The sequence below is a fragment of the Anastrepha obliqua genome, chromosome 2 (genome assembly GCF_027943255.1).
Source record: "Anastrepha obliqua isolate idAnaObli1 chromosome 2, idAnaObli1_1.0, whole genome shotgun sequence".
In the NCBI taxonomy this organism is placed as follows: domain Eukaryota; kingdom Metazoa; phylum Arthropoda; class Insecta; order Diptera; family Tephritidae; genus Anastrepha; species Anastrepha obliqua.
In genome coordinates, this window is record NC_072893.1 from 54,187,123 (window position 1) to 54,201,574 (window position 14,452).

General features: G+C 38.5%; 1 protein-coding gene across 1 annotated transcript in view; it reads left to right on the forward strand.

Moving 5' to 3' along the window:
- LOC129238145 (uncharacterized) overlaps positions 1-14,452 on the forward strand; it is a 52,597-nt gene that overhangs the window by 18,357 nt on the left and 19,788 nt on the right. Inside the window, exon 3 of the mRNA XM_054873181.1 lies at positions 9,113-9,799. Coding sequence (XP_054729156.1) covers positions 9,113-9,799 — 687 coding nt within the window. The remainder of the gene's footprint in view (positions 1-9,112; positions 9,800-14,452) is intronic.

Sequence of the window (14,452 nt, forward strand, 5' to 3'; positions counted from 1 at the left end):
GAGTTACAAATTTGATGTGCTTTCCCTTCAAACCTCTACTAATATCATGTTTTCTCACCATTCCCTGCCATCTTTCAACAACTTGTCCATTATAGTAGTGTCCACTTATAATAGTTAAGGAACTCTTTGAGATTGCCATTTGATCTTAATTTGAAATTTGAATTAGTGTCTGGTGTAAATTGTGCGCTAAGGCTGAAGGAATCGTTTCCTCACTACTTCCGATTTTGCAGCTGCGGAACCAAGTAATATTCCGTAGGCTCATCCGAATCACATGATTTTTCAATATACAATGTCTCGTAATCGAGTTTTTAGTATGAACATTTTTAAAATTTGAAAATATCTCTTCTTAACCTCTTAGAAAGTCATCAATTTTTGCCTTATTGTGCCACATCTACTCCGCAATTTTTCTCTTGCTTATCTTGTTTCTTTTCAATTCGACCGGTCATGTGAACTCTTAACTACCTCCAATACACAGTGCAATCTTTCTGCTTCAGATTCGTCAGGTAATGCACGTTTTCTGTCCTCTCTTAACTCTTCAAGCTTCCAAGTGAGGGAAATCAAACGAGAGTGATGTATATTTCTTCGTCTGCTGAGTTGAATATCGACTATAATCACTGACTTATTCTAATGAACAGCTGATTGGCTTCTTCAGAGGTTCGGGATGGTTGGAGTTTATCTGAGATTAGAATTGGATACATCTTTTTTGAGTACAGGAATGAGCTATTGTGGCCATCGAATGCGCTCTGTTTAAGAGCAGTCCATCTTTTTTTTTTTTGTCGGGACAGACTTAAAAGGACAGCACTCAGACACAATTAAGTTCATTGCACTGCACTCGGGTTCCCTTTTTAATTTTCTTTAAATCTACTCGACCTCCGTAGAAATCTGAGTATATCTTGTGATGTCAAGGAGCCAATGTGGTAGCTTCTTAACACATCAGTGCCAAAGACCTCAAGCCTAAATCAAGCGAAGATCACAGAAAGTAGTCATCCGTCTCGTCCTCCTCTCCACATGCTGGGCAGAGTACACCGTCTGAGATGCGCACCTTTTCCATGTGCCTTGCCCATAGAGAGTGGCCCGTCATCAATCCAACCAGCCGCCTACAGTCCCCTCTGCTTAGTGACAGGAGGAACTGCGACAGTCGGTTGGACATGACAGGAACCATCAGTTTTGTCCATCTGCAGCCTCTCTCAGCCTGCCAAGCTCCCTTGTAGGTTAGAGTAACCCGTTTGCGAACCGTGGCTTTGATGGCTGCAGAAGGGAGTGGCATAACGGGAGTGGTCAACTTTCTTGGCCCAGAGCCCATTCTGGCTAAAGAGTCGGAGATCTCGTTACCCGCGATACACAACGTGTTCTGAGACCCATGTTAGCATTAGGCTCTAATGCCTACCGGCATAGTTCAGCCTGGATTTCAAGGACTCGACTACCCTTGAAGTGGTTGGGGGCTGTCTAATGTCGCTGCAACATCTTCCCTAACCTAAACTTATTTATTATAAAGCTCTCTATTCAAAAATGTACCCTCGTATTCGCGAATCCGAATTTGTTTGCGCATGTTTGTCAGCAAAATCTACATTTTTTTCTACTTCGCAAGCCTTTCACTAAAATTAGTTATGTAAATTTGTAAATGCATTTTTTTGGTTCGAAAGTTCGTGTTGATGTGATTAAAAATCCATCATCCCATTATTTTATGTATTTTTTTTTATTTTTTTTTTTGTTTGTATTACTATTTCTTTGATTTTTTAGCTTGCCAGTGAGTGCTAAGCAGTAGCTAAATGACAAAACGAAACCCAAAAAAAGCAAAACCACACACACACACAACGGTGAAATGCTTGAAATATCACTGCGCTCGTCTGCAAGTGACGTCAGTAGTCGACAATTAGTACTAAGAATAAATTTCTAAAATTTTCGTGATTTCAGTATTAATCGATTTTTTGCACGAATCTACTTAGACATCTATAATTAATTTTGCAATAAACACTCCCGCCTCTCTATATAAATTGAATAGAGCGGGTAGATAAATAATATTATACATATTAATCATACATTCACACATACTTACGTATCTATGGAATTCGCAATTAAATTTACTATCTAATATAAATAAATAAAGGCTACTTACCAACTTCTACTTAATTGATTTTTGCTGATTGCCTTATAAATTTTTATATATTTTTAGAATTTTTTGGGTACAAATTAAACTTTTTGTTAAGACTTAAATTGAAAATAATAATTTATTAAAACTTCTAATTTTTTATTTGGAATATTTGTCTAATTAAATGTACAGTCACACACACCTTATTTGAGACAAATAAAATTTTTTAATGAAGTGTTCAATACTTCATAATATTTTGCGAAAATGGAAGCAATTTTTACTTGCTCGAACCCTCTTTTGGATATGATTTCCACTACTTCCATAATGACGAAGAGCTCCGCATGGAAAATTTTGGTATCTGCACTTAGTGCTAGAGATTTGTATGCTCTAGACCCCACAATTCCTGCTCCTACTCCTTGGAGCGTTTTGGAACCATCTGTGTACAATTTTTGTGAGTCACCATTTGTCGATGTTGGGTTAGTGCTCCACTCTTCTCTAGGCGGGAAGATAACCTTGTATCTCTTTGTAAAATTGAGTACGGGTCCCGTGTGGCCATTCGCCTGGGTTATGCATACTGCATGTTGAACCCTGTTCAAGATATTGAGGTGTCCAGTAAGATCTCCTGTCTTAAGTTTTTCTTTCGTATGAAAAGAGAGTTCTTGCATAGTCGCTTCCTCTTGTATTGCTAAATGTAGCGGTGGTAAATTTAAAAGCGCTTCCATGACAGCAGTTGGGATAGTTCACATGGCCCCTGTTATGCTTAGGCACGCCAGCTTTTGTAGTTTACACAATTTTGAAATAGCAGTCGTAACTACAATAGGGTGTAGATCCAGAAGGTCATTTTTGGGTTCAGACCCCAGAATTTACCCAAGAGTTGTTTTGTTGTCCAAAGGTTTTTCGTTGCCTTTTTTATTACTGAGTTGAGGTGGGCCTCCCAAGTGAGTTTTTTATCCAAGATAATTTCTAGATATTTAACCTCTTACTTTAGAGGTACTTCTATTCCATTTATTGGGTGGGTATATTTAGAACCCTTTTCCTAGTAAATGGGATAATAGTAGTTTTGGAAGGGTTGATTGATAGTCCCTCTTTTCTACACCACTCCCAGGTTATATTTCAAGCATCCTGCATTATGTCCTTTATGGTCCTTTCGTGATTGCCTTTAATTATTACAGATATGTCATCTGCATACCCTATTGTTTTATACCCTTTACTGTTAAGGGTTTATACCAAATCGTCCGCCAGGATAGACCAGACCAATGGCGATAGTACCTCCCCTTGTGGACATCCTTTCGCGGCTGAAGCACTTAGGGTAACTTGCCCCAGAGAGGTTGGGATTATCCTTTGGTTTAGCATGTTACTTACCCCTTTAACAATTGCTGGATCGGCTCCCCTATTAGAGAGTGCCAGTTCTGTTGCTTGAAAGTTCACGTTTTCAAATGCACCCTCAATGTCCACAAAAGTACCGAGAGTTATTTCTTTTAGGTCAAGGACCTTTTCTATATCGCGAACAATTGTGTGTAGTGCTGTAACTATGGATTCCCCTTTTTGATATGCAAATTGCAGTTTACGGAGTGGGATTATCGAGATAACCTCCTCTCTTAGGCAACAATCCAGTAGCTTTTCGATGGTTTTCAACATGAAAGACGTAAGACTGATTGGCCTATAGTCTATATATATATGATATATATACTTATAGATTCAATGCTGCCGCCATACCAAAACTGGCACAAATAGTCACAGGCATAGGCTTCCCGTGTGAATTTTCGGACCCTCAAATGCGACAATTCTGTATGCTAACCGAGGCAAAAAGGAGATTGGATGATTTTTTGTTGTAAAAAAATTCTCATCATCAACTAAACGTTCTTCAGCCAGTTGTTAAACCGAAAACGCATCCGATGGTAAAACAAAAAACTAAATTTCTGACCCATCAGGGATGATTTTGTTTTTTTTTTTTAACTAACAAAGTGAAACAAATCTATAGTTCACATTCCAAACTGCAAACGGACCACCCTATGCACGAAAACTTAGATCATGTATGAGTGGGAACGGCTAAAAATTCTCATATAGTAAAAATTCAACGACAACAATCGAAGATTCTTCGAATTTTGACCATGTCTGACAGGTACACGAAAAATGATGACATCCACAGGACTTTTAATATAGCAACAGTAGACGAAGAGACAAAAAAATAGCAAGAAACCACTTTGAAAAAATACAGGAACACAATAATGCAGAAATCAACAAACTTCTGGAAAGGGGAAAAAACACTGAAAGACGCTTAAAGAGAACTCGAAATCGACTTAATGAGTGCTAGAAAATTATAAATGTGCAAAGGGGTTAAATTGCTGTTATATTGTTGTATAATTGTAATTATGTAGAGTAAAACTTGTATTGAATATTATTTAATTGTATATTATTTCATTTATTTTAATTTTTATCGCTTTGGCACTGGTCAATAAGCAATGTATGTAAGTCCAAATTATTTCACAACGTACTTAATGTCAATGGACAGATGTACATACAAAAGAAAGGGGAACAAAAACAAACAAACAAAAAAAAAAAGATGTATGAGTGCATTTTGAATACCAATAAAGCCATTATATTAAAATATTTTTTTTCTCCCTGATAGGCTCTGCTCGCATGACCCACACTCCCAAACATTTTAGATGTCTGAGGCACCATTTCCTCGAAAGCCTAGACAGTTCAGGCACATTCTCAATGGAAGGACTCGCCAAGAAAACCGTACTTACGGATAGAACTGGTAACATTTTCGTAGGCATCTAAATAAGACTTTGTGGTGATCGAGTGAATTCTTCTTCCTTCTTCGCAAGCCATTCTCTAAAAAGTTCTATGTAAATTTGTAATTAAATTTCTTAGTTTTAAGGATTCGTGTGGATGTGATTAAGAATTCATTATTTTATTTCATTAATTTTAATTTTTATGTTTTTCATTTTAATTCATTTAAGTGGGAGTTAACTACATAAAGAAAAAAATAGAAACAAATCAAAGGTGAAATGACAGAAATGCCATCTACGACGGCAATAACCAAATATTAGTATTAAAAATAAATTTCTATAATCTGCGTGGTTTGCGTATTACTCAATTCTGGGCACGAGTTTAATTAGTCAAACATTTTTGATATAAACACGCATTGATATAAACATGCATTCATATCTTGTGGTCACATAATTAAATCAATTTTTTTTTTTAAATAATCGCAATATTTGCAATGCTAAATTATTTTCGTTAATTTTTGATAAAAGTAAAGTGTTTTGCATGCAGAAAGCCTTATAAATCAAAGTTACAAACCTTGTAAAAAATTAAAAAAAAAGATTAACAACCTTCCAAACATTTTGATCAAAATTTCCCACGGCAATTGACCTTTGAACCCTGACAAGCAAAATGGCAGTTAGTTTTAAATTTGCTGTGCCGAGGCCATAAGACGATCCTGCCTATCCTTTCCACTGAGGAGTAGGGATGCATGTGCGTGCTCTCAGATTCAAATCATTACGTGACGCTTGGGAAGTTGTTAATTTTTTTGCAAAGAAGAGCATTCGTTTCTGCATAGATTTGTGCGATAGCTTCACTTATTTAGCGGCCCGCACCTCGAATGGCAAAAACTCTGTGAATTGCAGAGCTTTTATTTTATGATTTTTTTCAAATTTCATAACTCGACTTATGACTCAACAAGGAAACTTTTCAAGTCGATTACTTTTGGTTTTTATTGTCTTTGGTTTATTTCCAATAGCACTTAAGTGTGAATTTCAATCTAACAAAGTCGAATTCGCGCTTGGAAATTAATTCAATTATATTCACCCATCAAAGTCATTGAGCCTCTTTAAAGCGAGTATCTTCGATAGCCAATTAAACTGGCCACATAACAAAAAATTAATAAAATTTAATGAAACCAGTTGGGGATTGGGATTTTGTTAGCGCCTATCTGGGTATGCATATGTATGTGTGTGAATGTATATGTAGTAGAAAGCTAATTTGTCTACTCTAATTTGATATTTTCAATATAGCAGCAAGCAGATTCATTCATCTAACCAATTCAGTTTATGACGATCATACATGATCGTATTACCTACACACACGCACACAAACACACATACACATATATTAAAATTTTTTTATGAAATATGCGCGGAAACAAAACTACTCACAGTTTTGTAGAATCAAACAATTAACAGCAAATGACATAAACTGCAGAAGACCTTTTGAACAAACCGGCCAACGCCACCCAAGCGATCCGATCGCTCTACGCATGCGCGCATGCCGTTTTGCGAATTGAAAACAGCATCGCTGAAAACAATCTGTCGGCTTAGCGCCAATAGTTTTTCATTCGACAAATTTGCCTGCATTTCAGATAATAGTCGGGGTATCAGCGTCAAAGCCTCCGTGCAAATAAACACCAAAATATTTTAACGGGTATTTTTTTAGTTCTATTTTCAATAATTTCGCAGATATTTTTTTATATCAATCTTTAATTGGCTTATTTAGTTTTACTATGTTTATGTTTCGCTTGTGCGTTTTTATCGACATTCTAAATTAAAAATTAAACAATCACCTTTGACCAAATTGCGGCCTTCCGCTGAATTCTAAAGAGAACCTTAGAGTTTTAATTTATGTATTTACAGAAGAATAGACACATTTGTTTAAATATAGAATTCGTGATTGCTATTTTTTAAGGCAACATTGTCATAATTCAAATAGCGGCCTGGGGAAGTATAAAAACTATGTCTGGGTTATTTTGAGGTGACAGTTCTCACATTCGGTTCGTTGTGTTTAGTTGAAATTTCAGCCTGATCGTCATTCAGCCTTCAATAAGTTCTATTACACTGCAGAACTCTACAAAATGGTTAGTAAAATAGTAATATTTAATTTCATATAATATAATTAATTTTTTTTCAATTATTGAAAAAGTTCTGATGTGCAGTGTTAATGAACATTTTTGAATTTGAATTTAAATTCTTCTTCTTCTTGATTGGCGCGTTAACCGCCTAAGCGATTTTGTCATAGTTTAACAAAGCGCTTTGCCTGGCTGCTGATATTTTCCTGCTATAGGTCTCATAATGGTATCAAAACTGCGCTTTACTGCTACTTGAGGAGTGCCAGACTGGCACTTCAACCATTTTACCTGCCTAACAAAGCGCGCCAGTCGTTTCTTTCTGGACCAACACAGAGGAGGTCTTCCTCTTCCTCTGCTACCAGCTGGTACCGCATCGAATATTTTCAGAGCCGGAGCGTTTGCATACATTCGGACAGCATGACCAAGCCAAAGAAACCGCTGGATCTTTATTCGCTGCGCTATGTCTATATCGTCGTTAAGCTCACACAGCTGATTATTCCGCACGCGATGGTCGTCGCTAACGTGCAAAGGTCAAACAATTTTCCGCAAAATCATTCTCTCAAAGACTCCAAGGGGACCTCATATAAAGCTTCTGCGCCATATGATTGCACGGGTACGATTATAAGGTATTAGTTTTGTTCGTCGAAAGAAGATTTTACTACTCAATTAGCTACCTAATTCAAAGTATTACTTTTTGGCAAGAGAGGTTCTACTTGGCTGACATTGTTATTGGTGTCAATGCTGGTTCCTAGATAAACGAAGTCTTTTACAACCTCGAAATCATAACTTTCAACAGTGACGTGTGTGCTGACACACGAGTGCGCCGATTGTTTATTCGATGACAGGAGGTACTTCGTGGATTGAAAAATATTTGTTTCAGAAATAAAAACAATATTAAACTGGCGCTGAAGCTTATTCTCCAATTTTTGCTGTGCGCCTTGTTTGAAAGGTCTACACTTCTTTTTGTTTCCGCACATTGGATGATTTTATAAGAAGGTCTTTCATATATTTTGCTTTGTACATCCATCCCGCAATAATTGATTGGCCGAGCTACTCCTACAATTTGTAGCGAGCGTCTTAACGTTGGAAATATCACAAACGGAGGAACCTTCAATTTGATGCCGCTTCCGAACAGCAGATGGTTTTTTTATGAGCATATTTTTCATGCACTCATAAGTTTCTCATTGCCTGCTGAGGTGTCACCGCTCTTAGAAAAAGAAAAAAACTTTCTATCACTTAATATTTCAAGCCCGCAACTGGTTTCTAGTAGCTTAATTCGAGTCAAAATGTTCACTTAATTTCCCTCTACCAGTGAGATAAGTTAATTACTTACCGTTGCCCTGATCTCCTCATAGAGCGTAGCGCCTGTACAAGGGATACCAATATATGGCAAATTTCATTTCAGTTGTAGTTTGCGGTGTCCAGTTTCGCTCAAGATTCTGCGGAAGATTTTTGGACCTTTGACGTTGGCGAAGGCAAGTATCGTAGGCGATGAAAGAATGAGCTTTACGATGACATGGACATAGTGCAGCGAACAACGATACAGCGGCTTCTTTGAGTTGGTCATGTCGTCCGAATGGATACAAGCGCACCGGCACTGAAAATATTCGATGCGATTCCTCCGGTGGAGGAGGACTCGGCTTCACTTGGTGTGTCCAACTGGCGCCGGTTAGCACCAGACAGAAACGACTGGCGCGCTTTGTTAAGCTCTGACAAAATCGCTTAAGCGGTTATCACGCCAAACAAGAAGAAGAAGAGTTCTACTCATTTCTCAGATCCTCTCTCTCTGAAAAGCTCTCTTAAGAAGCTGTATATAGCATTTGTTAGGGATCGTGTGCCATATGCTGCTTTCATCTTACGATCCTACCAAGTCACTCACATATAAGCAGAAATAATGGAGTATTTATAAAATTTGCAGCCGCTGAACTTTTCAGAGCATTTTCATTCGTTAGCCCGATACCCGCTTCCTATAAATTCGTTTGTACTATCAATGCAAACCGAGAGTGAGTTCGATGATGTCGACCTCTCATTTTCTGAAGCGCTATTGAAAAACTTAGTCCTAAGTCATATACAAAACTCATGGATGCTTTTTATAAGTGCACACGTTCTAAGAATATGTTTGTATTCCATAGTCAAATAAATAATAAAAAAAAGTATTCTTTTTTTCATTACAGAAATTCTCTCTTACCATATTTGCACTCATTGCCACCGTCGCTGCAGATGTTAGTCACTTGAGCAGAGGCTATCTGCCACCTGTGCAACATGCCTCCAGCGTAAGCATCGGCTCAAGCGCGGGTTCCAGCGGTTCATCGATCTACACCAGTCAACATCAAAGTATCGAGTACGCGCAGCAAGCACAAGAAGTGCCCGTGCTCGGTGGTGACGCATTCACCTACGGCGGTGAGGAAACACAGTCAGCAGAGCCTGCCGAACCAGCTGATGATGGTGCTGCCTCCTACGATTCATACGGCAGTGGGCAATCACAGGCAGCAGAGGCCGCCGCTCCCGTTGATGATGGTGCTGCCTCCTATGGCTCTTATGACAACTATGAAGCACAGCTGCAGTACCAAGTAGCCGATCAACAGCAACAACAGGTGGCAAGCGCTGGTGGCGATGCCGATATTGGAGCTGGGTATGAAGAGGGAGCCGGGTATGAAGAGGAAGCCGGAGCCGCACCCGCTGGCGGCGCTGATTTCTCATATGGCAGCTACGATTTGGGCAGCCAAGATGTAGGCGTGCAAGATTTCGAGCAAAACCACTTATTAAGCCACAGCCATGGCAATTTAGTGCATGTGAGCTTGGCCGCAGCGCAAGGACCTGCTATACGCGCCCCGCTACCTGCAGTCGCAGTTGGTCAGTTTGTAAGTGGTGGAGCAAGCACTTCATTCGGCATTGATACACAGTATGGCGCCAATGGTGGTTATATCTATTAAATAGATTTAGGTAATTCATGAAATTTAGTTGTTTAAGCAAATAAAAATAGAGGAAAAAAGTAGTCGTCTTCAAAAGTGTTACATTTGAATAGTGAAAGGTCTGTTGATTTACTGAAGCTGACGTGCCTGGAATGCTCAACCGACTATGTGAACCTTCGCTTATTTTCTTATCTCTTTTGACATGGGCAGCTTTCGATTTCCTTTGGTGAATGCCAAAGAAGCGTTGAATGAAGTGGTCACGAAAGAGTACATTCCTCAAGTTCATGAACGTCTGCCACACAGCGATCGGCGTCCAAGCGATATTGCATAACTGTGCCACGTTGCGCATGCGCATGCGCTTATGCATTAATTATGTTGCTAGCCGGTTTTCGATAAATTTGCGATTGTATTCGATTTGGCCTGCATTTTGCAGATGATTCTTTTTATAATTTTTCTTTCTGCATTTTGAGTTCGCGTTTATTTTGTTTTTTGCAAAGCGCGTTAACCAACTGAAGCGAGACTTGGTCAGCTGCTCCCTTCGCCTCTATTGATCGCATAGCATTTTTTCCATTAATCACTTTACTCACCAACTGGTTATTATGTAAAATTATGTCTCCTTGCTTGCTGCCACCATCAACCTCCATCTCCACAGCGCACAAGCACAGCACATCTGCTGCCACCACGGCTGCTTTCGTGTGTGAGTGCAATGGCATTTCCGTCTTTAGTTTTGCAACGGTTTCAAGGCCTCGATCAAATGAAATGTACCGCAACACTCACAGTTTCTCAAAGTTATGTTTTGGCCACAATGATTTTACAATCAATTTTAGCCTAATTATAGCGCCACAACTAATGATGCATTAGTTTTTGACTCTTCCATTGTCTCATTTTGGCAAAACAAAAATTAAAGGTGGTTCAATAGAAAACCAAAAACAAAAAAAGCAAAAAAATAAGTAAGAAAGTGAATATTACCCAGCGCATTTTCATATCTAATACAGTTAAGATTTTTTGAAATATTTGAACTACGAAGGGCGTTTGAAAAGTCCGTGCAAAGTCAAAGATGTGGCACTACTGGCGTGGATCGAAGTTACGTTTACTTAGTAGCCTTTCTTGGAAGAACACACATCAAGTTTCAGCAAGATCAGTTTATTTCTTCGTTTTTGACATTCGTCTGAAGCGAGGAAGTCGAAGTGATTTTTCTTTTCCCGACAACGCGCCAGCTCACGCCTCAGAAGTTGTGATGGCAAAATTAATAGAAATAGGGTTCCAACTCATTTCTTATTCCCCCTATTCTCTACACTTGACGCCCTCGCATACCTCGCATCCCTCGAACAACTGATTGTTCCGAAATTTGAAAAAATGGCTGGTGGGAAAGGGATCTTATTCAAACGAGCAGGTGATTGCTGAAACGAATGGCTATTTTTCAGTTTTGACCAAATCCTATTACTCGAAAAAGATCAACAAGCTAGAACAGCGTATAAGCCTAAAATGAAACTATGTCGTAAACTAAAAAAGTTTACCTTGAACAATTAATTTTTTTTCTTGAACTTTTAAACGGCCCTCGTACAAACCTTTATCAATCTACAGCATATGGATAGAATTTTAAGTGTAGCAGAAGGAAGAGGTCACAGTGGAGAGAATTCAGAAGATGTGACCAACTTAAGATCGTTAACCAGCTCTCAGCGATTTTGAGGGAATCAGCGAATTTGCTGATGTAACATGGAATCTGACAGCGTTTTGTTTACGACAGAACAGATTGTGTTAGTGAAATTTGTTAGTAAAGTTAGAGAAAATACGTGGAGAAAAGGTAGAAGTGTGCTCTTAAACAAACTGTTATTCGGCTCTGAGCTTGACAGAATCAGCTGATGGGCTGACGTCACCTGGCATGTAATTACAAAAAACCGGGATTGTGCTGGTGATAAACGAAAAAAATCAACCAATGACACTTCGTTGCCATTTGAACAACGACTGATTGGACGAGTGTGTAAATACATGTAAAATTCGGCTGCCGAATCTCCTAAGTAATGTGGCATCCGAAGTTTTCTCTTTTTCTTTTTTACCATAGTTAGAGAGCGAACCTTTTAAATCTATCATTCTGAGAAAAAATAAGCACAGAAACTGCCCACGTTACTTTGTTGCCGTTTGAATAACATTTGAGAAATGAGCGGGCACCGCATCCCCTCTGACTTGACTGCCGAAGTTACTCCCACAATTATGCTTCAGATGGCCCAAACTTGTAATCTATTACCTATGTAAGATGCGCTTTGTATTACCTTATCGCATCCCTAACCCTGCAAGAAGAAGCTATACTCAGCCTCAATAACTAAATTTTTAAAAGGTTCTTGGTGGATGAATTCCTAACGTTTAATGGGTCAGCTGTAGAGAATTTGAAAGGCTCCAATCTCTGCCTTGATAAGACTGTTCATTTACATAAATTTTTGTCAGACGTCTCTTCATGCTCAAGACAAAGCCGTTAATCTGTCTCCGTAGATAACTTAAGTTTTCCATATAAAACCAGAGTCGATTGAGTGAGCAACCTATTATCTGTCCAACTTAACAACTTAAAGTATTTTCTTGCTAAAAGAGAAATAAATAAGTTCGCCTGTCTAGTTCGTCACGTTCTTTTCCAGTAATTAGAGTAAAAGGAGGACTGTGCTTCGACCATAAGATCCCTTGTGCCTCCCTCTGCAGTTTTTTCTCAGCTACGAGTTTACCCATTCTTGATACCCTACTTTGATACATGGTTCTACGCATAAAATTGACTTAATGGTTTAAAGTAATACCGATTGTTATTTCATCATCAACTTACACCTTGCAGGAAAGTTCCTTTATGTTCTATCTTGACTTTATATAATAGGAGTAGCTTCCGTAACTCGTCGCATCAGTACTCACCGATTTTAATCTTGATTGATTGAATCAGTGATTGAACTGCTATGTCTACGTCCTTAATGGCTTCGAAAGCACATGTACAGAGCATAGAACCATCCAAATACTTTTCAACGATCCTTCAGAAGTCATCAAATATTCTTCAGATTTGTCAATTGTATTTCAGAATTCATCAAATATGCGACAGAAAGCCTTTCAAAGTATTTTTGCTGCTGCGTTTGTCAGAAGAGCCTAAATTCGAACTCAATGTACTACAGTTACTAAACTCAAATTTTGTGCTTCACACCGAAGGAGGCTCAGTCTTTGCTAGTGCTAGATGACAATCACAGCGGCCACAGCAATACGCTGTTGCTTGCATAATACAACCTCTTTCATAAAGGTCCTTTAAGACCTCGAGAAACTTAATTAAGTAACCACAAGGCACCATCTCTCCAGTAACTTGGATTGTGATTCCCACAGCTACTGGCACCGCTAAATTCTTGGCACTGTAGCAGACTCAATACATGTCCTGATTTGTATACCTTAGTGCCGCTTAGCTGGAAGATAACCAGTAGCAGGCATAAAATGAATCCGTTTCCATCAATACACTTGCGAACTTCCTCTTAAGGTGGCTAAAATGCCTTCGATTCCGCAAAGGTCAGGGTCTCAACACAATATAACCTACTAGTGGAAGCTGAAGGATTTAAAACCCTTTTTACAACGCTAAAAATCTGATTGGAGCATCGAAGTTCATGCCAAGCTGAACAGCTAATTATAACGACATCCTTAAACTTTTATCGAGACGGACGTCGATATTGCTAGCACCGCAACTTGAGCCATTTTGTCAATTTTGGCGAAAAATTTATTGCCAATTCTAATTTGTTTGCTACCGCGACTCGAATGCCTCGTGAAAACCAAGTTCAATGAATTTTGTGGAAGATTTTTAGGAAAACACAAATTTACTTAAAAGTGGGTGGTGTTACGCCGTTTTCAAAAAGTTTGATGCAATCTTATGTTATCGTCGCTTGTGCTAAATCTAAAAAAATTTCTTCATTAGTTATAGAAATACTGGCGTTCTGTCAATTTTGAGAGTTACCGTAGAAAGATCGGAGTGATTTTTGTTCGGTTTTAATAGCAAACTACTTAAAGCAAAGTGTAATCTGCCTACTAAGTTTTGTTGATATATCTTAACTTAAACGGATGGACGGAAATCTAAATTTCTACTATGTAGGAAGTGGGCGAGGTCTTTCTCCGACTCCATTACTCAATTTTTACTCGAATTATTCATTGCTCAGGCAAGCGGACTGTCATAGACATTTCGGTTATTTCGGGAGGTGGGCGTGACCTTTGCGCGATATCCATTTTTTTAATCATGCATAATAAGACCCAGAGGTTTAAGTTTGGTATGGTTCAGTAACGCGATTTTAGAGACATACAGATTTATTGAAGAGTGGGCGGTGTCGTGCCCATTTTCTAAAATGTGTATATACAAATATTTCTTCTATTATAATTTGTGCAAACTTTCGTCATTGTTGGGGAGATATCGTAATTTTTGCTTATTCCATAGCTTTCGCTATATTTATTACCGCTATTGTCCGATGTTGCCCATTTTCAACATGGCCTGAGTTCTATGGTAATACAAAGGGTGATCAATTTAGGGGTATCGGATTTTAAATTGAAATTAAACAACGAAGATTCAAATTGTTTGGACACTTTTAATATTTTTGTGCAGAACCATTC